Genomic DNA, 25668 nt, shown 5'->3' on the forward strand with positions numbered 1-25668 from the left:
TTAAGTTAAGTAATGGTAATTTTGACAAATCTCATTGGTTGCAAAAATGACAAGCAGTTTTGAAACAAAGCTTCTCAGCTGCAAAAACAAGTCTTATTTAATCTGACATTTAATTGTCCATGTTGAAATTGCACATGTTCCTTGCCAACCCCTTTCAGTTCAGACAGAGACTTGTCATAGGACAGATGAATCACTGAGGTGTTACACAGCAAAACTGCATAATGTCCATGTAGCAGCAATTCATTACAATCACAAAAAGGATTATTACTTGGGAATATAGTGTTAACCCAGTGTGATATTTCATTTGATCAGACATTTTTTTTGAGTCCAGTGCCCAAATACGATGAGAATATTGTGCACTGATGACCGCTTCCAACAGGTAGGGCAATGTGGGGCAGTGGGAACACATGCAGTATTTATAGATGAATAAACTTGGTCTTGTCCCTGGAGTTGTAGGAACAAGGTATATCTTAAAAAATAAAAGTAGTAGCCTATCTTCCACAGGTCCACCAGGTCAAGAGTTGAATTCTGCGCAAAATAAAAGGAGAAGTGATGTTAAGTTCTGAACAGATATACTGTATATAATAAGCTGTTGTTTGAATATTAAGTGATGTGTGGTACCATGGAGTGTGTCAGGGTTCATCATTTCCAGCACCACTGGGAGGTCGACTGCGCATTTGACTCCTCAGCTGCTCGATAAGCTCAGGGTTCTGCTGCTGCATTTGCTGTGCAAATTGCTGACCACTATCACATGACAGAAAATCACTAGGTCAGCCCCACTGAATATAACCGTGAACTTTTAGTTAGGAAGTATAACGGTAAACTATGAAATGGAGCTGCACGATTCTGGATAAATCGAGGATTGCGATTTTTTCTTCTTTTTTTAAATTTTTTTTTAAATGGTGCTCACAATTCTGAATAGGCAAAGAAACACAATAACATGTAATTTACTAGAGGTTCTGACAAAATGCTACAGTCTGTTTAAAAAAATATTAATTTGAATGTGTGTATATATATATATATATATATATATATATATATATTAGTGCTGTCAAACGATTAAAATATTTAATCACGATTAATCGCATTAATGTCATAGTCAACTCACGATTAATCGCACATTTTTATCTATTCTAAATGTCTCTTGATTTCTTTTTGTCCCATTATTCTTTCTCGGCAGGGATCACTGGTGATCCCGGATTATTGTTCAAAATTCATTACTCGTCAAACCATCACACTCTTACTTGATCTGGACAAGCTCGGCATCATAAGAAAGGTTTAACTAGTCTACAGCTTCGATGTTTGACCACTGTTTATGATTAAACTGGTTTGCAGTGATATTCATTTTTTAATTTATGCCAGGAGTGCAAAATAATTCATCTGTAACGTTAGTTATTTTGAATAGAAATCATCACTCATAAAACATTCATTCTCGTCTTCTCCGGTAGCCTGGGAAAACCCAGACCACATCCGGCAAATTTAGATTTGCTCTGTAAGTAGGTCTGGCAAAGAGCTCATTGAAGTCCATTTCCAATCCGTCGAAATCGCGGCACCAATCAGAAACGTTGGGGCGGGCTTTACACGATGACGACAGCACAGCGACGGTGAAGCAGATTTTTTACATTTACAAAGATGGATGCCGCTGTGGAACTATGTGTGACGGTTATAGTTGAACACCGTCATTAGAACTCTATAACCGCCAAAACCATGTTATTAAAATATTTGTTTTCACAAATTTCTCCGGTGTAGTGTATCATTTAACGGCGTACACGTACGCGGAATCACTCGGACGTTTAACGGCGTAGACATACACGCAAAAGATGACGGTTAATTTCGGCGTGGACACACGCGGATAGCTCAAAATGCGTATAGATAACCCCCTACTTGACTTGAAAGTGGCGTGTATGTTTACGCAAAGTCATGATGTCATGTTAGACGTTCACTGTAGTGTATCAAGAAAATACCATACCAAACAATACCATAAAAAACACTCTACCCAACAACTTTTCACAACCAGAACGGAACAAAAACGAGTCTAAACCAACCAAGGCTCAGCCAATGTCAATAATAAACTACTGATCTTGGCACCGCGGCCCAAAATGTAAAAAACATAAAACTACTTACTCATTTAGTTGCATTCTCCGGGCCTTTCTTTCGGCAAATTCATCCACGAGCAATTAGCTAGCGTCTAGTAACCTCTCTCACACTGTGTTTTCTTTTTTTAATTTGACGCGGCGATGCCGTAAAAAATGACGGTACAGTTCTACAGCAGCCGCGGGGTGCAAAAAAATTAATAAACGCATAATAAATGCACACAAGAAATGGCGGAGAAATTAGACATTATGGAGAAACAAGAAATTATTACACATGACATGCATACAAAAAATATATTTATTGTGGCTACAGTTTAAAAATGAATTAACTCGTTTTAATTAAAAGTTCCCCATGGGCGGGCCCCCTATCGGCCCGGGCCCATTTGCACGTGCATACCCTGCATGCCCAGACGCTACGCCACTGGATCGGAGGCTGCTACTGCTGGAGATGATTCGGGAGAGGTCTGTGCCCCTTTACCGATCAGAGCGCGCGCTGACACGGAGTAAAGCCTTGTTTATACTCGACGCGTCCGCACGAGCGCGAAGGTGCGCGGGGCAAAAATCACGCGTTCGGTGCGCAAGACCGGCAAGACCCCATTTCGCTTGCCTGTGTGCACGGGTATTTTGTAACAGCAAGCGCGGCGCCGCATCCGAGGATGAACGACTTCAAGCTGAATCTGCCCGAGCCGTTCGTCTCACACCACCGGCACCCAGTTTGCGCGTCTAAATTGCAAAGTTTTTTTTGTTAAAGTCCCTGTAAAGGCAATTCTAAAAAAAAATTCTAAACCCATTATAAATGTTAGAAATGTATTGCTAAAACATATTACAAAGACTGTGAACTGTGAATTACTGAATTGTGGAGTTAGACCGTTAAACAGTTTTTCACCATTGCTATTTTCCGGATTTTTTGGGCGGGGCTAAAACGGGGCTCGATGACGCACTGGAGCCCCTGAGCTCCTGGACACGCCCCTACTTGATGACGCACTGAGGCCACTCAATCGCGACTTACTGTCAGTACTATTAGTTACTACAGCCTACAGTTTGCTAGCTAGCTATGCCTTCGACACGGAAATGCGTAGGCAACTACCTGGATGCGATCATGTACAAAACAGATCGGTGTCTTTATTTAAATTTCCTAAAAACGATCACATCAAGAAGAGGTGGATTAATTTTGTGAAGAGCCAACCTTGATTGAGAGCTGAAGATCACCGCCAACACCCGCCTCTGTAGCGATCATTTTACACGGGATAGTTTTATAAACTTTCGTCGGAGACAACTGGGATTCACTGATAATCCGCTGTTACTGGTGAATGGGGCCGAACCGACTATCTCCCGCCTCGGCCTTCATCTCCCCGTCCCGAAAGCAGTATCACAAATATCACCGTCGGCTGCTTTCCCGCGAGTGGGCGTGGTTTCAGCGCAGCCAGCGGACACGCCCCCAGCGTTTGAGAGCAGAGAATACTGCTCATTTTTTCAAGATTTTGATAGCTTATTTTATGTTCTTGCCGGCTTTTATCATTCAAATTTGTCTGGGTGGCTAATAACACATTTTTCTGTGGTGTGACAAACTCAGAACACATACTTAATTTTTACTTTACAGGGACTTTAAGGTTTTGTTTACTGTGTGTGATTTATTTAATGGAAAGCACATTCACTTCCAGTTGTGTTGCTGTTAATTTTAAATAAACGTAGAGCAAGTAGCTGATCAGTGTCTGCTCGTTTATTCAAACTAAGTTGTTCTATAACAGATGAACGTCGCTCTGCACACGTCATCTTCATCGCTCTGATTGGTTTTAGGTCTATCCAATTGCTCCAAGAGGCATACGTCCGTTGGTGACGCCCCTTTGGAAATGATTTGTCTATGAAGCTTTGCCAGACCCTAACTCAGTTACAACTGAGAATGGTCTGGTTTTAACCAGGCTACTTCTCCGGTTTATTTGTGTTCAAATACATACAATATACAGCATCCGCCAGGGCTATTAGTCCAATGGTGCGCATATTTGGAGAAATGATTAATAATTATCACATGCTAGTAAAATATTTCGTCATACAGAATAACATTTCTATTCATTTACCACTGAAATATGCGATCTAAAGAGCTCAAACAGCGAACGGAGCGAGATGTGTGTCTCCTCTTCCTGGTTCGCGTCATATTTGACCTCAAAGCTATATAATTCGCTGTACAGCTGTCAACCATCTGACGTGGTCCAGCGTGACCTCTTCTGCATGACGCGTCATGTGTACACTTCCTCATACTGGACATCCGTGATAAAGCGAAACTGACATCTCTTCACCTGAAACAAGGAACTAATAAATGCACGATTGAAATATTATGTGTTTTGTGTGTGATTTTCGTGCGATTTGGGGTTTTCATATGAATAAAGAATGTTTACAGAATGCATATGCTAGGTAAGGGTAGCCCATAGCTTCATCTAAAATGCTAAATATAACATATTTCAAAATCTTTTCATGAGTTGAAACCATTTTAATCCGCAACCGGAATATGATACAAATACTCGATGTTGTTTTAAAGTGAACTTTGAATAAAAGTGTAATATTAATAAATTAAATTGTGTCATGTAGCTTGAGGCTACTTGTGCTAATGCACCTGCTTGCAGAAGCTATTCCATTTCATACAATCATTTAAAAAAAATAATTCGCATTTAAAGTTCCAAGAATTGTTTGTTTTCTAACAAGACTTAATATAATAGGTGGATTGATCATGTAGGGTGGGATCAGAGAGGTTTAGATGGCCAATACAGGCTATAATGGCTGAATTCAAACAAAAGAATAAGGATAAAAGAATTATGAAGATTAAGTCTCATACCAGCAGAGGTGTGAAAGGTTGGTCGATTAAATGAAAAGAACATGAATGGGGCCAGTTCTCCTCGCCAGACATTAGTCAGAGACTGTAAATGGGTGTTTACAGGGCAATAAAATATTTGATGAGAATCTTACATTAGCATAAAACTTCTCTAAAGTCTCCCCTGACATGGTCTCACAATAGGCTTAATAAAATGCATAATTTTAGAGATATCATCCTCAGATTTTAAATGAAGCATGACCACAATTGTGGCTACACTTTAGTTGTGGTTTCAAGTTGCTATCCTAAATTCACATAATATTTTTATACATTTAATATATATGTTCTTAATATTTGTTGTTTTTGTTTTTATGTTTCAGCTTATATATCTCAATATTAATAACAGTCTGATTAATTTTGAGTCTTGAAATGTAAACTCAAGGGTTGGCTTTCTAAATATATGTTGGTTATGTGTCTATTCAGAATGACTTATGAGCAGCAACCTTTTTATTTTGGGTATGTCATGAATGCATCACTTGCCAAAATTGGGGCCGACTAGTAAGGGGTAATGCTCTTATCAACATGAAAAAGTGGATCGGCTTGCTTTGTGCAAATGTTTTTTTGGCATATACTGTGTTAAATTTCACACTAACATTCTCACTTGGAGCAAATAATCTCTCACACAATGTAACACTGTCCATCAATAAAAGGGTGAAAGAAATACTGACGAGGTCCTGATATTGACGAGGGGGCGGAGTGGTATTTCAGACTGGACGTGCTGTGATGATAGCTCAGTTCACAACGACAAAACACACAGATCACTTTGGTGTTGTCAATGGAACCATTTGGCAACTTTTTAAAAGTAAACTTTCCATTTAGAATCTTATTGGCATCCATTTCGGCGTTTCGCACTCGTCATCCACTCAAAACGTAACGGCTCGCAAGCCCAAACAAGTGTGTGCGGCGTCGTGCCTGTTGTTTTGTTTCCGGTCTAGCTAGATCCGCTTGCGCTTTGGTCGACAAAGCAACAAAACATCCTCGCGCGGTGCAAGCCATTGAAATGAATGGGTTTCATAGCGCAGCGCCACGCATGCCGCGTCCTGTCGCAAAAGCATGTGAAAAAAAACTACAAAGTTTGCTAGGCCAAAAAGAACATTAATCGCACGATAAAAAAATTGACACCGTTAAAATGGGTTTGCGTTAACACCATTAATAACACGTTTAACTGACAGCCCTAATATATATATATATATATATATATATATATATATTCAAATTAATAATTTCATAGTTTATATACAATTTTATATTATATAATTAATTTTATAGTTTTATAAGTTTATTAAATTTTATATATATCAATTTTAATGAATTATTCAATGACTGATTTATAAAGACTTCACTTATTCCAGTACTGGATGAATCAGTGTTTTTGAACAAATCTTCTGAATGAATGATTCAATGACAAACACATTTTTTAACAGTCACTTGTCATCACCTACTGGCGTTAAGATGTAATGAAACAATCTTTATTTGAAGCCTCAAGTTTCTTTCAAAAGGTGAGTTTGATCGCTATTTTAGACATCAGTGTTTATATGTGAACTTTAAACTTTTATCCCAGTATTTCTGTGATCATTTGAATTATTGTAACAGAAACAATGATACCGTATGATTGAAAAGACTGTTTGTGAAGCTGTCTCATACCTATACATTGACAACTACTCTCTCGGAGTGAACGGCAGCGCTAACACAGATTTGAATGTTCCCTTTGATCGATAGACAGCCAAATCGCTGTCATTTAGGAATAAGATTGCATGAGTGTTTGAATTGAGATTGCAATCTTTTAACGATTAATCGTGCAGCTCTACTATGAAAATAGCAAGATAGTGATGTTAAAACTTACGCCTGTATGAGGCTGGAGAGGTCACCACCACCTCCAGTTGTTGCTGTTGTTGTTGCTGTTGTTGTTGCTGTTGTTGTTGCAGCTGCTGCTGCTGCTGCTGCTGCTGCTCCTGGCGAGGTGGCACCACCCATTGGACTGTAAGCCCCAGACATCATACCTGACATCCTACACAGGCAAAGAAACAGCTGATAAATTGCTGCTAATGACAAATTACTGTCAATGTTAGGTTGGTACAACTGTCCAGACATTATGAAGAAGAAAAATGCCATTCTTAAAAAGAAAAGCTTGTTAAATTGCTTGACATATACACTCTTTATTAATATCTGGAAAAAGTTTTCCCTCCAAATCAAAGTCGACAAAAGTCAAGTGGTCCAATTAAAAGGCAAAAAAATATATATATTATAGTTAAAAACTCAAAATAATGATCAAGATACACAATCACATTTATTCAAGGGGTAAAGGACCTGCAGCAATTTGACTAATAAAAAGGATTTATTGTGTGCGCTGGTACTTTTATTCCATTCTTTTAAAATAGTTGAAGTAGATAGTAGGCTGAATGCGCAGTACATGCCTTAAATAAATGTAACGATGTTAAATATTGAATTTATCTTAAACCGTAACGCACACAGCGTAGAGGAGAATGACAGTCAACTACTTTGAATATTAAGGATTGATTTTGGGCATAAAAATGTAAATTACATACAGTAAAATAATTGACAATGAAAAATTACAGAATAGTGATTAAAATATTTAATTCAAATTAGGGATGCACGATGATATCGGGACAACATCGGTATCGGCCGATAAAAGCTTAAAATGACCATCATCGGCATCGGCCGATATGAATATTTCTGCCGATGAGCCTTGCCGATAGGGTGGCGTGTTTCCTATGCGCACGTGACGCGAACGAAGCATGAGCGCCAGCAACTTAAACTTCCAACTAGGGGTGTGCGCCTCACACGGTTTTTGATCGTGGACGATTAAAATGTCTCCACGATCTGCTTTTGAAGAAAAATCATAGTATCGTGCATTCTATCAGTTCAATTCTGGCGCCTTCATCTCAACATACTGTACAACGCGACGTACATTCACATCACATCACATGTAAACGCAGAGGTAGTTACACTCACGGTCACGGGACACCGCAATTCACAAAAGTTCATTATTTGCATGTGCGTCAAAGTCTTGCTAGGTAAACATATCATTCACGTGCTGATGCGCTGTTCTAACATCCGCTTTTCTGAGCGCGTTACACCCGACGCTCACAGGAACTAAAAGCCTGTCACAGAGTCTGCATACTGGACTTATCTTTTAAATCTTATTGCGCTGATACTGTCAAATACATACACGGTTTACATAAACAAAGTTGGTTATGTCTAAAGTGAAAGCAAACAGAGAAAATCTGCTTGTCAAATGCGTGTATATTAGACGCGTCGCGTCCCTCGCGTGCAGTTCTTAAAGAGACAGTATAATATGCTGCCGCTTGTCCTTAAAGAGATACTGCACCCAGAAATAAAAATTCTGTCATTATTTACTCACTCTAATGTTGTTCCAAACCTGTATTCATTTCTTTCTTGTGCTTAAATATACTATGGAAGTCACTGAAGTACAGCAACTGTTTGGTTAGCCACATTCTTCCAAATAACTTTTATAATTTCAACAGAAGAAAGAAACTTGAGAGAGTAAATGATGACAATTTAAATTTTGGGGAGAACTATCTCGTTAATGTTAATAAAACAACAAAACACAAAGAGGAAATCACTCACTGCTCTTGACTGAGAACTTTAATAAGCTTTTTTTGCACTTAAAAAAAACACACAAATATATCGGTATCGGTATCGGGCAAAATTAGTCTGAAAATATCGGCATATCGAATATCGGCCAAAATCCTATATCGTGCATCCCTAATTCAAATACATAAATGTTCGTTCTGATCTTATTCATCAGGTCTCACACATTTCAGCATCGCAGTCACTAGTTTAGACGAGAAATAATTTACATATTTGTTAAAACTGTCATTATGTCCTGACAGTAGAATATGAGACAGATAATCTGTGAAAAAAAAAAAAAAATCAAGCTCCTCTGGCTCCTCCCAGTGGTCCTATTGCCATTTGCAGAAATACAACGCTCCCGGTCAGAAACAACTAATCAGAGCCAGGAGGAATGTCTTAGCAGTGTCAATCACGCTCGTGTACGCGCTGAACACACGAGCGTGATTGACACTGCTAAGACATTCCTCCTGGCTCTGATTGGCACTCTTGCACAGCGCATACCGTTCAAACTCAAGATTGCCGGTGTGCCGCAGCTGTGCTAATGGCGGAGAAACAACCTAAACTGCCAATTTCTCGAGTGGCACCTGCTCATAAAACAAAGAGGCAAAAGGAAAAAGACCGATGACGATAAACAAGCGAAAAAGAAAGAATTAGAGCCCATTGACTCGATGTCAAAACTCTAGCCACGTAACATGTAGATAAAATGTCACGCACTGTGCAAAGCAACAATTAAAACCTGCTAATTCACTGGCTTGTCATGTTGCTGAAATAATGTTGTGGCGAGCAGGACGAGGCCGAGGGACGTGAGAGCGGCGCGAGGCCGGTGGCGTGAGTGATAATGAACAACACCTGTGAGACGCACCGGTCTCGCATCTCTCACAGAGGAGCGGAAGCATAAAGGAGAAGCGACGACAGTGAAGATCGAGAGAGGAACAGGCCTGATTTTACGTTGTGATTTTATGTTCTGATTTGTGTGCCAGCAGTCGTCCGTGAGGGGCTGCTGGCTTATACTTTCATTTAGTATTTGTTTATTTATTATTAAACTTGTTGAACGTTCGCCGGTTCCCGCCTCCTTCTTCCCATAACAACTGAACCCCATTACAAATGTACTAGCAAACCTGATCTAGCATTAGGCCTACATTTCGCTAGAATAATTACTTGCATACAGTTACGTTAGTTACCGTTATATTATAACTATTTATAACTTATAGAAAGGGTGCAACCTTATAAAGTTACATTACATGTATTGCAAAATACGTAATGATTTGAGGACCAAGTTTGTAGTCAAAGTATGACTAAGGCCTGCCCAATGTAAAGCATATTGTTGATGTTTCGTCCCTACTAGTGAATGTGCCATAAATCCACCGTCATCGGTGGCCCTGCTTACTAGCCTGCGCGTTCACGGCAGGCTCCGCTGTGGAGGAGGAGCTGTAGCGCACCAGAAAGCAAGGGGGTGGGACCTGTAAGTTGTGCTTGTTCAAATTTTCAGGCTAAGTCAATGTTTTCTCAAAACTCCCTACTGCAGCTTTAAAAGTAAAACTTCATATTCCGTTGAGCTTGTGTACAGAATTTCTCTGTGTAAAGAATTTTCCAGAGATAATCATCAGAATATCTCTTCTCTATGAAAATCTTCTTGCGGACACTCATTTTAGGGTGGCGTTTAGTCAACTCTATGACTACAGTACATTGAAAATATACATAACCAGAAAGTAGTAAGATGTGCTATTTCAAAATGGAAATATATCACGAAGCTCAGTGCAAGTAGTTCATTTGGGCTGGGCGATATGACCAAAAGAATTATCACGATACAATTTCATATCAGCCGATATCAATAATTATCACGTTACATGCAAAATCTTTATTTCTGTCCAGTTTAAAGGCAGATTTTAGCTCTTAAGTGAAAGTTGTAGAAACCAGACCGTCAATTGTGGTTTTAAACTCTTTAGACAGAACATGACAAACATCACGGTTTTAAATTCTTAAACTTTTCTAGTAATTTTTTTCTTAAAATAAATATCTTGATAGAAAAATGTATTTCTTAGTTTCTGCATGTTCTAATGAGTGATATTGTTTCAAATCATGAAACAGGTTTGCCTTGCCTGACTTTGATGACACGTATATTCAACAGTATTAATAATATTACATGTTTTGTCTCTTAGAAATGCACATTTGACAGTAGCTTGAGTTAGGATGCAGATGTAAATTTATGTTCATTAAAAACATCTTTTAAAAAAAGTAACCACATTATTTTTATGAGGTTAAATTTATCTTTTAGTTTTATTAAAATTAACCATTGATCTTCCATAGTAGCATACATTTAGATCATGATAACCACAGTTAAAACCACGCAAATAACATCTCAATATCATGGTAAAATATAACTATATGGTTTCTATGGTATTTGTATGAAAAACAGTAGCCTAAATACATTTAGTATAAATGCACATATGCTATTAAACATCGTATAAATTTTAAAATATTGCTGATTACTTAAAGTACTAAATGGTTTAGCTCCCCAGTACTTGAGCGAGCTCTTAACGCATTATAGTCCTTCACGTCTATTGCAATCTCAAAACTCTGGCCAGTTGATAATACCTAGAATATCAAAATCCACTGCTGGCGGTAGATCCTTTTCCTATTTAGAACCTAAACTCTGGAACAGTCTTCCTAACATTGACACAGCCTAATAATCATCTAACTGTCTGTTAGGAAGAGTAAATTAGGTCAGCCAGAACCGGGAACACTTCCTATTAGGGATGGGCGATATGACCAAAATCTCATATCACGATACAAGTCATCTCATAACCTGATAACGGTATATATCACGATATAGGCTCCGAACCTGTTCAATGAACGAAAACAAACGAACGAAATTGACAGGAACATAACCAGAAACGGAAACAAATTCAAATGTAATCGTTCTGAACAGACATGCTTATTTGAAATGGCCATTAACCAGTTAATAACGTTATTTTATCATTCTGTTATATATTTTAATTTGCCAGTCAACCAATCATAAATTCAAATAGTAGCCTACAGACTGTGCAAATGTGATATTGACGCATAGCCTATCCAACTTGAGTGAAATGCCTGCGCTCAGCTGTCAAGTCATCATAGGTAAGTCGCAATGGCAATGCGCTGGCGTTAGTTTTCCCAAGGATATAGGCCTACTGTATATGTCACCAACTGTCAAACAATTGACAGTTGAAAGAGTGCATAATCCTATCTTTGTGATTCTAAAATAAGGAAACACACAGATAGCTATTAATGCTTATTTGTTAAATATTTCAAACAATTGGATCAAACAAAGCATACAATGCTTGAAATAAAAACATCTTCTAAAAAAGTAATTTAAGTTTTAATGTAAAAAGAAAGTTTCCTAAAAATGTAGAAAATAAAGAACTTTTTAAAAATAGTTATTTTTGTAAACAAAAGAAATTGTAAATATTGCCATCCTAAAAGTAAAATATAACTTGTATCTCTTGTAAACAAAATAAAGTATTGTAAATTGTCGCGATGGCACAGTGTATCTTCTGTCGAGTGTTCTAACGAGTGTTTAAACCCACTGTGCTCCACTGTAGCTATGGGAGCCATGTCCTTCGCGATGTAGTAACAAATGGCGTCAGTTATTTCTTTCCATCTTCTTGAATCCTTTTCATATTGTGTAGCATTTGTAAATGCTTGTGTCATCGACACCTGGGCGTTTGTCAGTCTCTCTCTTTTTTTGAGCCATGCACTGTTCATATTTGGTAATGTGATTGCGCTCCAAGCGTTAAAACAGATTGCTGGTATTACCTTTGGTCGCTATAACAGTTTTTCTGCAGTGTTTGCATTTGACTTGAGTTTGTTCGGTGTTGTCTTTATTGAACCAAAATGTGTCCAAACCATAGACTGTAAAAAAATAGGTCCAAACGACGGACACTGCGTATTTCTTTGGTACAAGCGGCTCCTGTTGCTGAGTTGACTGTGTTTGAGTTCCCCCCCATGTTGCAGACTGGACGGGGCGGAGTCACGTGACTACACACGCGGTAATATGTTTTAAGGGGAAAGTACATTAACACACAGTGGGCGGAAATATTAATAGGATTAAAAAAACGAAATAACGACATGGTAGAATTACGTCGGTTATAGGCTCTGAATTTCGGTTTCGATTACTTTTCGATTAATCATCCAGCCCTATAATGAATACTAGTTTAGCAACCAAATGTTACATGGCAAATATGAAAAACGAATGAGAGAGGTGAGCCCATTGCCGTTTCAGTTTCACTTTAAATAAATTAATTTTGGCTTGACGTTTTTTATGTTGTTTATAATGAATGCCGCTATAGCCTAATTTGTGTTTAATTTTATAGTTTAATATATAATTTTATATCAACTTATTTCTCATTCTTGTTCTGTTTGGTACCGTTTAATTTAAAGGATTTCTTGTGGAGTGAGGTTAACTAAAATAGCCTAGGCTATAATGTTTATAATGTTATAGCCTAGGCTTTAAAGGTGCCCTAGAATGTGAAATTGAATTTATCTTGGCATAGTTAAATAACAAGAGTTCAGTACATGGACATGACATACAGTGAGTCTCAAACACCATTGTTTTCTCCTTATTTAAATCTCGTTTTTGAAAAACACCCCTGAAAAATAGGCGAATCTCCACATAACACCGACTGTGACGCAACAGTCGGGATCATTAATATGTATGCCTCCAAACATTTGCATATGCCAGCCCATGTTCAATGCCAGGCGGAACTACGCAGCCGAATCATATAGCAGTTGCTCAGTGTTTGGATGTACACATGAACACAAAAGTATTCTTTAGTTCCTTCATCCGAGCCTCTGAAGAAACAATGGCTTAATTTTATTTTCTCTGGAAATGCACCGACACAACTTCCCAAAGTTGTGTATGGTCCAAACATTTCACCGACGACTGTTTCCTCAACTTGGGCCAGTACAGAGCTGGCCTCGATGAACGTCTGATGATAAATCGATCGAGCCACCAAGCAACAATTTCTGATGTGTAATTGTTCAAGTTCAGACAGGTAATCTTTCTCTCAAAATCGTTCAATACTGTTTATGCATAAGTCAAGCCAGTGACTAAAATATCAACTTCACATCGTTTCTTTTAGTAGGATGAAAAAAACCTTATTTAAATTGTGAATAAATTATATACAGAAAGCGATCAAAGAACAATCTTTCCACACAGCGCGAGTTTATGGACAACTCGTTATGAAATCAATGACGCACGTTACACTGCACAACGAAGCTCTTACTGTATGTACATCATCGTGTTTGCATTGGTGAAAGCATTAGAGAGAGTGCAGAAACTGCGTTGCAATGATAAGATCTTCAGTCTCGCGATCAACCGACTGTCATCTGCTTGCTCAATGCTTATCGCGGCAACATTTTATGTGATGGGAATAGATCTAAAAACTTCTCACGATTCGTTAATCGCGACAGCTGTAATAGTAAAAACGTAAAATAGCTGTAGTAAAAGTATTCTAGAGTTTCACATGTAATATCTATTTCATATGCAAGCATGTCAGCCAATCACAGCAGTGGCTGGCTACACTGAATCCCACAGCAGACACGCCCCTTAAACAGAGCGTTCAAATCAGAGGCTAAAATCAGGCTAGGAAAAATGCCTTTTATTTCTAAATTATGACTATTTTTGATCTAAAAAGCATACTAACATTATAAGGGCAACCCAGGAAACATTATAAAATAATAAAATAACCCCATTCTAGGGCACCTTTAATGTTTATAATGTAGGGCTGGACCCGAATATTCGAATATTCGTTCAGTGGGTTGGTATTCGATTTGAAAATGTCACATTCGAATATTCGGGTTTTTTTCTTTTTCTTTTGCACACCTGGCATCCCCCTCGAAACGGTTATTTTCGCGGTTGAAGTTGTTTTACACTATACAATCTGGTGAAATATAATACTTAACATATAACTTCGTTATAGCTACTTAATAAATATATTTGCTTCTTCTTGGACTACTAAAAGTGTGAAGTGTTCCTGCAACGGGAGTATTCTCTGGAGCACAGAACAGCGGAGTTTGTATGGACAGAAGTGCACGCCTGAGCTTGTATTTTGGGTTAAGCTGCGTTGCTTTGACACTGTGGAAAATAGAAACAAAATGTATTATCCTTTTTACCCATTATTATCAATCTAAATTAATCTACTGCGTTTTTATTTAAATTTCGTTTCTCTATATTTAAATTTAATTTTAATTGATTTAAATTTCGTTTTTATTTATTTAAATTTCGTTTTTATATTTTTAATTTATTTAAATTTCGTTTTTATTTATTTAAATATACCCTACTTTGTCAGTGAGAAAAATATTATAAGACTATACCTTATTAAAAATATTGCTTACGTTAAAAGACCTGTGTGTGTGTGTGTGTTTTATATCACTAGTGCAGTGTCCATTCTCGGAGCATATAGCCTAAGCCCTGCTCGCGTGAGGCGCACCGCTTTATTTAAATCTACCCTACTTTTTCAGTAATTTGTTAGTAAGAAAAATATTAGACTACCTTATTAAAAATATTGCTTAAGTTAACAGACCTGTGTGTGTTTTATATCGCTAGTGCAGTGTCCGTTCTCGAAGCATATAAGCATGCTTGCGTGAGGCGCGCCGCTTCACGCTCGCGCTGTTCTGTAGTTTATTAAAAGTTTATTAATTCTGAACTGGTCTGTAGTTTATTAATTCTGAACGGGTCGCGTCTCGCCTGTCTATCTATATTGCACCAAATACGACACTGCACTCCCTTGTGAAGTCGTTTGGATGAACGGTTCTCGAAATAATCAAAATGCAAACGGACAGACAGACATATAGAGATTCCGAAGCTTCGAAGCTCAAAAAATGGTATTCGGACCAGCCCTAAATGTTTGTAAATGTTTCGTTTTATATACCGCCATTTAATATACATATAAATTAATGTAATTGTTTGCAATTACAAGGTTAACAGGTGTTTTTGGAGTAAGATCAATTTCTCTTTCATGAGATTAATTCCTCTTCTTGGCCGGTTACGTTTCTCAATGTCGTAAATTCCAAGGCTTCTAAAACATGAATTTTTAGGGGTGTGAAATTTTAAATGACGATTGTTTTCAGGATTTCAGCCACCACATTTATCAACATACGATCATGATTCTATGTCAGATTGATAAATGAGGCAGTGTTTCTCCTGTTTGTCAGCACTGTTATCTGGCTTTAAACTAGTTTAAAGGCCCCGTTCTTCACGATTCCATTTTTCAAACTTTAGTTAGTGTGTAATGTTGCTGTTAGAGCATAAATAATACCTGTAAAATTATAAAGCTCAAAGTTCAATGCCTAGCGAGATATTTTATTTAACAGAAGTCCCCTTTCAAAGCATACAGCGAACGGCCGGTTTGGACTACATCCCTCTACTTCCTTTTTTAATGACGTAACTAGAATAATACCTGTAAAATTATAAAGCTCAAAGTTTAATGCCTAGAGAGATATTTTATTTAACAGAAGTCCCCTTTCAAAGCATACAGCGAAAGGCCGGTTTGGACTACATCCCTCTACTTCCTTTTTTAATGACGTAACTAGAACAGTTTTTTGACTAATCTCCGCCCACAGGAATACACAAAAAAAGGGGGCGTGGTCTTGTTGCGCTCCCACGGAGAAGCAGCACTTCAGCAGCGCATGCATCTCCAATTTATGGTAAGAGGCGTGACCTTTCCGGGCAACGTGCGATAAGCTGCTGTCGAATCACAACACAGGAACCGCTGGCACAATCAGAACTCGTTACGTATTTCTGAAGTAGGGACTTCATAGAACAAGGAAGTCATCCGGCCGTTTTTTGGACAGTGAAAACAGCGGTATACAGATAAGTAAATTGTGTGAAAAATACTGTGTTTTTTTTTTACACGCGAAACATGAACATGTTATATTGCACACTGTAAACACAATCAAAGCTTCAAAAAAACATGAAGAACGGGACCTTTAAATCAAGAGACATTTGTGTTCATCACTGAATTGCTTAAACAATATATAGAACTCGTTCTTGTTTTATCGAGATTGTTTTATCGCCCAGCCCTAGTTTTAATTATATGAGAATAGGGAAGCCCATAACACAACTATAAAGATAATGACAGGCGATATAATTAGAATCACTTTCAGAACGTTTCTTCCAGATAAAATCACTTACAGTCAAATCAGAATCCACCTGAACTTTAAAGAGCTCTAGCATTTAAAGCAGCAGATGACATGGCTGCAGTGTGTAGTTACACTTAGATGTATAATAAACAGTGTTGGTCAAGTTACTTAGTAACTAATTACTATTTCCGATTACTGATTACTTCTCCAAGAAAGTAATCCAGTTACTTTACTGATTACTTATTTTAAAAAGTAATTAGTTACTTTACTAGTTACTTTACTAAGTTACTTTTCAAAAACATGATGCACGACCTGAATACGCTATAAAGCAATAGACCTTTCAGCCTAATTCTATTCTTTCTGCATATTCCATCATCTAAAATTTAATCAAATGAAACACTCATTTTTTAAACTTGTTTTATTAGTTTCAATATTTTAACTTTATGCACATTGCATCAAGCAAAAATTTAATTAAATGCAACAGTCTCAGACTTTTGATGAACATTTAAACCTATTTTCTGCACATTCCACCATATTTTAATGAAATAAAGAAAGTCCTTCTTCTGTTAACTTATATTTCTGCATATTCCAGCATATAAAATAAATACATTTTTTGTAAAATCCTTCATTCGAATAGATATAAATAAAATACAGCAATAAAATAATTAAAATGAAAGTCTCTCCTGACTGTATTCCAAATTATTAACACTTACGTCTTTTAACAGTAAAGTGCAGAGAGGAGTAAAAATTAGTTTACCAAAACAGCCATGTCATGTCAGTTGGGGGTTCAGGGTTTTTTTCAGTAAGTTTCACATTCCTGTGCCGGCTTGCAGGTGCTTGCTCAGATTTGAGGTAGAATTTTGACATTCTCTAAAGGGGGGTCCTGTTTCTAGATCAGGATGCTCTCTGCACACGCAAGGTCTCTCGCTCGCTCTCCCTCTCTGCGGGTGCCGGCACTACGTGGTCTCTGTCTCGCATGCACGCTCGCTCTAGATTCCGGGAGATTTTAACTAATTTTCGGTATAACTAGTCGATCACGAGTGGCTCAACAGGTAGATCTATAGATAAACTCATCTTTCAGGCATTTGACCGACCGGGTTGACACTTCAGCTTGAGAAATCGGGGTGTGGCGTGTGAGACCAATCAAATGCGTGTCTCTCTCCCGCGCTCCATGTTGTCTCTTGTTCAACACTACACATTTCGGTGTTTACCACTGACGTCGCGGCGCTCATACGTCATTGTCACTCACGCACGACTCATGGCACGAGACAGTCTCACGAAACAAAATGACGGTTAACTAACGCAGTAACGCAGCCTGCTTACGGGGAAGTAACTAATCTAATTACTGTTTTTGCAATTGTAATCCCTTACTTTACTCGTTACTTGAAAAAAGTAATTGGATTACAGTAACGCGTTACTTCGAACGCGTTACTGCCCATCAGTGATAATAAATGATGTGCTTTAAGTTGTCTACTCACAATTGTTGCACTTGTGGGTTGTTCATTAAATTAGATGCCTAAAGAGAGTGACAGTGAGTTAGTGATGAGCACAAGTAAGCATTAATGATGAACATTTTAGATATACAGTGAGGAAAATAAGTATTTGAACACCCTGCTATTTTGCAAGTTCTCCCACTTGGAAATCATGGAGGGGTCTGAAATTGTCATCGTAGGTGCATGTCCACTGTGAGAGACATAATCTAAAAAAAAAAATCCAGAAATCACAATATATGATTTTTTAACTATTTATTTGTATGATACAGCTGCAAATAAGTATTTGAACACCTGTCTATCAGCTAGAATTCTGACCCTCAAAGACCTGTTAGGGTACGCTCACATATCGCGTCTTTTGCGCGCTCAAGTTCGTTATTTCAAATGTAGGCGCGCGGTATGCGCGCTCATAATGGAAGCGACGCGGTCGCGGTGCGACGTGCTCGTTTTTTCCATGCGCGTCCGCGCCGCATCGAGATAAAAACATCTCAACTTTTCAGAATGCCGCAAGCGCACCATAAGCGCACAGTAGGTCATGTGACAAGAACCAACCGGAGCGCAACCGCCCTAGCGCTTTGGAAAAAGGAGAATGCGGCGCGCCCAGAGTTTTCTATGCGTTTTTAGGCGCTATATGTGAATCTGGCCTTCGTCTGCCTTTAAAATGTCCACCTCCACTCCATTTATTATCCTAAATTAGATGCACCTGTTTGAGGTCGTTAACTGCATAAAGACACCTGTCCACCCCATACAATCAGTAAGAATCCAACTACTAACATGGCCAAGACCAAAGAGCTGTCCAAAGACACTAGAGACAAAATTGTACACCTCCACAAGGCTGGAAAGGGCTACGGGGAAATTGCCAAGCAGCTTGGTGAAAAAAGGTCCACTGTTGGAGCAATCATTAGAAAATGGAAGAAGCTAAACATGACTGTCAATCTCCCTCGGACTGGGGCTCCATGCAAGATCTCACCTCGTGGGGTCTCAATGATCCTAAGAAAGGTGAGAAATCAGCCCAGAACTACACGGGAGGAGCTGGACAATGACCTGAAAAGAGCTGGGACTACCGTTTCCAAGGTTACTGTTGGTAATACACTAAGACGTCATGGTTTGAAATCATGCATGGCACGGAAGGTTCCCCTGCTTAAACCAGCACATGTCAAGTCCCGTCTTAAGCTTGCCAATGACCATTTGGATGATCCAGAGGAGTCATGGGAGAAAGTCATGTGGTCAGATGAGACCAAAATAGAACTTTTTGGTCATAATTCCACTCGCCGTGTTTGGAGGAAGTAGAATGATGAGTACCATCCCAACAACACCATCCCTACTGTGAAGCATGGGGGTGGTAGCATCATGCTTTGGGAGTGTTTTTCTGCACATGGGACAGGGCGACTGCACTGTATTAAGGAGAGGATGCCATGTATTGCGAGATTTTGGGGAACAACCTCCTTCCCTCAGTTAGAGCATTGAAGATGGGTTGAGGCTGAGTCTTCCAACATGACAATGACCCGAAGCACACAGCCAGGATAACCAAGGAGTGGCTCTGTAATAGTGTTGCTTTCGTCAACAAATATTATGACTAAATATCGTCGTCAACGAACCTTTATCACGTGACGAAAACGAGACGCAACGTAAATGCTGGTCATGTGACGATGACTATAATTAAATGTATAATGCAATATTGTTGACGAATAAAAACGAGACTAAATGTGGTTTACAAAATAAAAACTATGCTAAAATGTCTCTTTATTTTTGTTGACCAAAACGAGACGAGACGAAATGTTATACGTTATTTCGTCTCGTTTACCTGTGTCACTTCAGGGGCTGCATCAGATCGCACTGCGCAGACGCAGGCGACTTCACATCCTCAAGCACCACTCGCGGCATTATTTAGATTAGAAGATGCAGCTGCGTGAGTTACGCACATACTCCGTGTGTAGTGCGTATGCGGTGCGTGTTGCGGTGTGTATGCAGGAGCAGCACGCGCTATATTGTGCTTTCACATGTGCTGCGTTTGCAGTGCGCAACTGATCTACGGCTGTACCACAATCACAACATTTATTCTCTATTTTTTATTAAATCAATATTTTTAGCCTACATCCATTATGTCGCGTTGTTGAGGTACTGTGTAGATCTCTGCTCTGCTGTTATTAACGCTCCGCTCCTGGAGCGCATTGCCGGACCGCATCCGCGTGCGGTGTGAGCGCTCTAACCATAGGCTCTAACCTGTTAACATGGGTGCGGGAAAAATACACACCACATACGCACTGCAAACGGAGTATGTGTGAAACAGGCGTTACCATAAACGACAACAAACAAAGTTAAGTCTGACACAGAGAAAGGGATTCGTCTTTGGGAGAAAAAGAAGAAATGACATTTGGAAAAACTTTCATTTCATCATGTGTATAGGCTACTTCTAACATGTTTGGTTGGTAAATTAAATATGTTGTAAATTCAAATCAGAGCGTCTTCCGTGTCTGGAATGGATGTATTCTTGAGTCTATAAGGTAACAATAATATAATAAGAACTATAAGAAGATAAGATTGTTTGAAATGGGTTTGGCTAAAAGAAAATTTTGGTTTCGTCTATACTACTAGGTACATATACTATATTGACTGGGTTAAATAGAATTGGATTACTAAAAAGAGACTAAAATAAAACTTTCTTTGACTAAAACTAGACTAAAATGTCATCAGCTTTCGTCGACTAAAACTAGACTAAAATGTCATCAGCTTTCGTCGACTAAAACTAGACTCAAATGTCATCAGTTTTCAATGACTAAAACTAGACTAGACTAAAAAGAGTATGAACGTGACTAAAACTAATAAAAACTAAAATGACAGCTTGACAAACACTAGACTAAAACTAAAATTAAAACAGGCCGCCAAAAACAACACTACTCTGTAAGAAGCATATCAAGGTTCTGGCGTGGCCTAGTAGCCAGTCTCCAGACCTAAACCCAATAGAGAATCTTTGGAGGGAGCTCAAACTCCGTGTTTCTCAGCGACAGCCCAGAAACCTGACTGATCTAGAGAAGATCTGTGTGGAGGAGTGGGCCAAAATCCCTCCTGCAGTGTGTGCAAACCTGGTGAAAAACTACAGGAAACGTTTGACCTCTGTAATTGCAAACAAAGGCTACTGTACCAAATATTAACATTGATTTTCTCAGGTGTTCAAATACTTATTTGCAGCTGTATCATACAAATAAATAGTTAAAAAAAATCATACATTGTGATTTCTGGATTTTTTTTTTTTTTTGATTATGTTTCTCACAGTGGACATGCACCTACGATGACAATTTCAGACCCCTCCATGATTTCCAAGTGGGAGAACTTGCAAAATAGCAGGGTGTTCAAATACTTATTTTCCTCACTGTATTTCTACTCACCATGTTCATGAAGCCAGGGTTACTCAGCAAACCAGCCAGGTCGACTCCACCCAAACCCCCTGCCTATCAAAGATAAACACATGACCGTAAGATTCTCTATATTACACAAAGTGACAAAAACTGCCTGTTATCTGGGGGGGTTCTGTGGACTCACTGGGCTGGACTGCGTTTCCTTCATCTTCTGTTCTGCTATTTGCAGGTTGACTTTGTAGGTGTCATTGTCAGGGTCCAGCTCCAGTGCTTTCTTGTAGTAGCACACAGCGTCAGAGTATTTGTTCAAACTTGCAAGAGCAAGCCTTGTTTTTAGGCAAAACATAAAATAAAAATAAAAGGCGGAGTAATTTAAATCAGGGTATCTTTAGTTTTTTTTTATTATTTAAGGCTTTTTAATATCTTTTTTAAAACCTGCACACATAAAATTAATATCATTCAGAACAAACCAATTCAATCACAAACTACAAGTTTTAAATACCCTCAAGACACGTTTTATACAATATGTATTAAAATTGGTATATTAAAGCTGAAGTCGGCAAGTCTGGCAGATTGAGTGGATTTACACAATTTTGAATGTTTACAACTCTCATGGCCCTCCCCCACTATCAACTAATACCCTCCCACCGTGACCGAGTTCGTGCTCGTCAGTGCGTGTGCACCAGATTTTCAGTGAACGCGCCCGTCTCATCAGCATCCTTCAACACCATGGAGTATTTGGAGGTATGCTGTCCTGGCTAATCTACCAATAGATTACAATTGCTAACGTCATACTCTAAATGAGCTTACTTGATTTTCCGCCATCACTCTTCGTTACTGCGCGAACTTCCGGCGTGTGCATGTGATTGTAACGTGCGTGAGGGGTGGCGTGTGCCCGATCTGTGATTGACAGTCAGATCTCACACCCCCCTGCGCTGATTGGACATGATGAACCGGGAGCTGTGGATTTTTGCAAAACAAATAACACGCTCCAGGTGGAGTTAGAAGCTCGGGTTTTTTTCTAAAACCACTTTATTTATGTTGTTCTGTCGGATTATAGTGTCGATTTCACTGAATATGATCAAAAAAATGTTGCCGACGGCAGCTTTAATACATCCGAATTAGAGTTTGAGCGATATTAGATTTCACTGATACAATAATGATTAGGGGTGTAACGATATTTGAACCAAACCGAAAAACCGCGATACACCACCCATGATACGTATCGCGATACTCTCATGGCGAACCGAACACGCCCCGCCCCCTGCTGCCCCGCCCAGAACCGGCTCATTGCACCTCGTGTTATGTGTACACAACGAATACAGGGCTGTTGCCTAACCACCATTAACCACATATAATCGCAATAAGCTCAGTGTTTTGTTACTTTTGATAATAAGCAAGGTGTAATATTTCAAATTATGTCTATTTGATCACGAAATGCAAACAATAAATGCCGTTTTGGCGCTCTTAGATGTGGCGTGACAGATATCACTGTATGCATGCGGCAGCGCGGAGCGCGATCATCTCTTCCTCAGTTACAGAATAAACATGAATGGACACCCGAAGGTATGTTGAAAGATACAGTATATTACTGAAAGGCATCATAACTCGTGTAAACACTCAATCAGTGTTTCAACCGCGGAAATACGTCAATAAAACGCTTAGTTTTCCACATAGCTTTATATTTAACGTTACCTCAGGCAAGTCATTCAGTGTCCACAGCTTGCTGGTTAACTCTTTCACTAAATAAATGCTATATATTAGCCTATATATTATATTTTACTTAACCTGTTTATGATATCTTGATTATTTAATGTATGTTTAAAATAGTTGTCATGAAAATAACAGCAACTGTGTAAATTATTATATAACAATAACAAATTAGAGTAAAAACATGTTAATGCAAAAATTGCCTTATGTGCAGTTTACATGTTTTCATACAATTTGTTATTTGAGTGTTGATTATTATTATATCATTTAGGCTAAAAGTAGGCTCTGTTGTTAAGCTTTAATGTTATAGTAGCCTAATGTGCAAGTAAGGGCTGTAGTTTACAGCATTAGCAGATAATTTTGTTATCCTTGAGAAATGTTTACTTGTAATTGAATTAATTTAAAGACAAGGACACAATTTGTTCATTAAAGCACTGTTTAATAAAAAATAAAAGCAATTTTAGCTTTCTAAACCCCCACCCCACCGAAATGAACCGAACCGAGACCTCAAAACCGTGGGACGAACCGAACCGTCAGGTTTGTGTATCGTTACACCCCTAATAATGATGTATTTATAGAAAGGCAATGACATACTATTGCGCCAAGAGTATTAAATTAACAGAATGTATTTAATAATGTTTTTAGTCTTTCCATCCTGTGACGGTGTGGCCCGAAGATACAGTATGTAGATACAGTTAGTTTTGTAACCAAAATACCAATTATAACGAGAAAAATATTTTATGCAGAATGTTTTAGTTGTAAACTAGCCTGAAATAGTGCTGATTCAAAGAGATAAAATATGCACTCTAAAAATATTGAATCAAAATAGTTTGATTAAATATTACAAGGGGACATGAATTAGAAAAAAATAATAATGTGCATGGATAAATCATTTATAATACTGCAATATTCCAATAAAAAAAATAAGAATTTTCAATTTTGATATCATGGTGACTTCAAAATGTGCAGGGTTCACATTTAATTAAACCATAAGCTTCTGAAGTTTAATAATCACATTAGACCATATCATGATTACTGTTCTTATACCATTTAACATATTTTAGACTTTTTATGACCTTAAACCTTAATAAAAAACTAAATCAATTGGCCTTAAATAATTTCTCTGAAAGTGTAAAAACTGTGCTGTACATTTTAACAGGATTTTGTTTTTAAATTACCCCATCCGTCCATATGCTTTACTGTAGTTTGGATCGATTCCAATGGCACGTTCACAGTCTTGAACAGCTCCAGCATAGTTCCCCAGTTTGCTATAAGCCGCAGCTCTAGAAAATCATAAAAATCAATCAAAAAAGTTATAAATACTATCAAATGTTAATTTAGCAGCAAATCCGGTAAACTGAATTTCCATAAATTTGAATTTCCATGTTTTTTAAAAATATAAAATTAAATTAATTTAATAAAACCAATATTTAAAACTTTTTAAAAGTACTGTATGTAGTAATATGCAAGCATGTTTCTAACAATTCTATGTTTCCTGCTAAACCATTTATCACGTTTTAGAAGTAATAATTTAAATTAATAATTTTCAAATATTTTTACAGTATTGTGAGAGTACTGTATTGTGAGATCAGTATTGTGTAATGAACAAACAAATGAACAAACAAATCATGACGTGTCTCGTTACACCCCTATAAAATAATCAAAATACTACAGCATAAAAAAAAAATTTGTTTAATGAAATTGTGCAAGTACCTGTTGCAATAGTAGACAGCATTTTGAGGATTAAGCTGGATGGCTTTAGAATAGAACTCAATGGCTGCACTGAAGTTCTCTACCTTCATCTGATTGTTGCCTGAAGGAACATACATGCACACTTTGAGTGTGAAGACCTGAAGCACCCTGAAATGGTAAAGGTGTGATGTTCTTACCGTCTGTTTTAAGATGCTCTGCCTCTGTTAACTGCTCCTCTGAAGGTGAATCAGTGGATGAACTGGTCTTATCTGGTGTTGCACCAGTCTGCTATATACAACAATTAACGAGAGTGCATTCAGCACTATACATAAACATTTCAAAACAACATGGTTTAGATGACATCCAAGAACAGCTTGCCTTTTACCTGTTTAGTTGCTGAGGCAAATACCTCTGGCAGAGACTGACTGACTGCTAAGCTCTGGTCCTCTACAGAGATGCCAAATGCTGTCTCCAGGCACTGGATGGCAACTAGATAAACGGGCAAATTAGGACCTGTTAATTATGAAGCAATAACATAACAGTGTCCACAGTCCAGCGCTGATTCTAGCACTAAGGTTTTACCTTCTAAGCTTTCTTGAGCATCTGATGACAGTCCCCCAGAGGACAGCTGATCATGGAGAAATTGGATAATGGAAAACGCAAGACGCTTTGTGTCTGCCATTCTGTCTTGAGGCTTGAACCTCACCAAATAAATTTGTGAAGCAAAC

The 25668-nt window shown here is 38.2% G+C and overlaps 1 protein-coding gene across 2 annotated transcripts; it reads right to left on the reverse strand.

Moving 5' to 3' along the window:
• sgta (small glutamine rich tetratricopeptide repeat co-chaperone alpha) lies at nt 1-25668 on the reverse strand. 2 transcript variants are annotated; one of them, XM_056252655.1, is made up of 11 exons: nt 25523-25668; nt 25326-25429; nt 25138-25225; nt 24962-25061; nt 24427-24531; nt 21723-21864; nt 21569-21631; nt 18171-18208; nt 6800-6964; nt 622-744; nt 1-528 (listed from the first exon to the last, which is right to left on the reverse strand). In XM_056252655.1, the coding sequence occupies exons 1-10, from the start codon at nt 25620-25622 to the stop codon at nt 633-635; spliced, it is 1017 nt and encodes a 338-aa protein (XP_056108630.1). In that variant the 5' UTR covers nt 25623-25668; the 3' UTR covers nt 1-528; nt 622-632. The 2 variants fall into 2 exon arrangements, with proteins under 2 accessions (XP_056108630.1, XP_056108629.1); XM_056252654.1 differs by having other exon boundaries at nt 25138-25228.

Source organism: Rhinichthys klamathensis, unplaced genomic scaffold (genome assembly GCF_029890125.1).
Source record: "Rhinichthys klamathensis goyatoka isolate OS25496 unplaced genomic scaffold, OSU_Roscu_1.1 h1tg000098l_1, whole genome shotgun sequence".
NCBI classification, from domain to species: domain Eukaryota; kingdom Metazoa; phylum Chordata; class Actinopteri; order Cypriniformes; family Leuciscidae; genus Rhinichthys; species Rhinichthys klamathensis.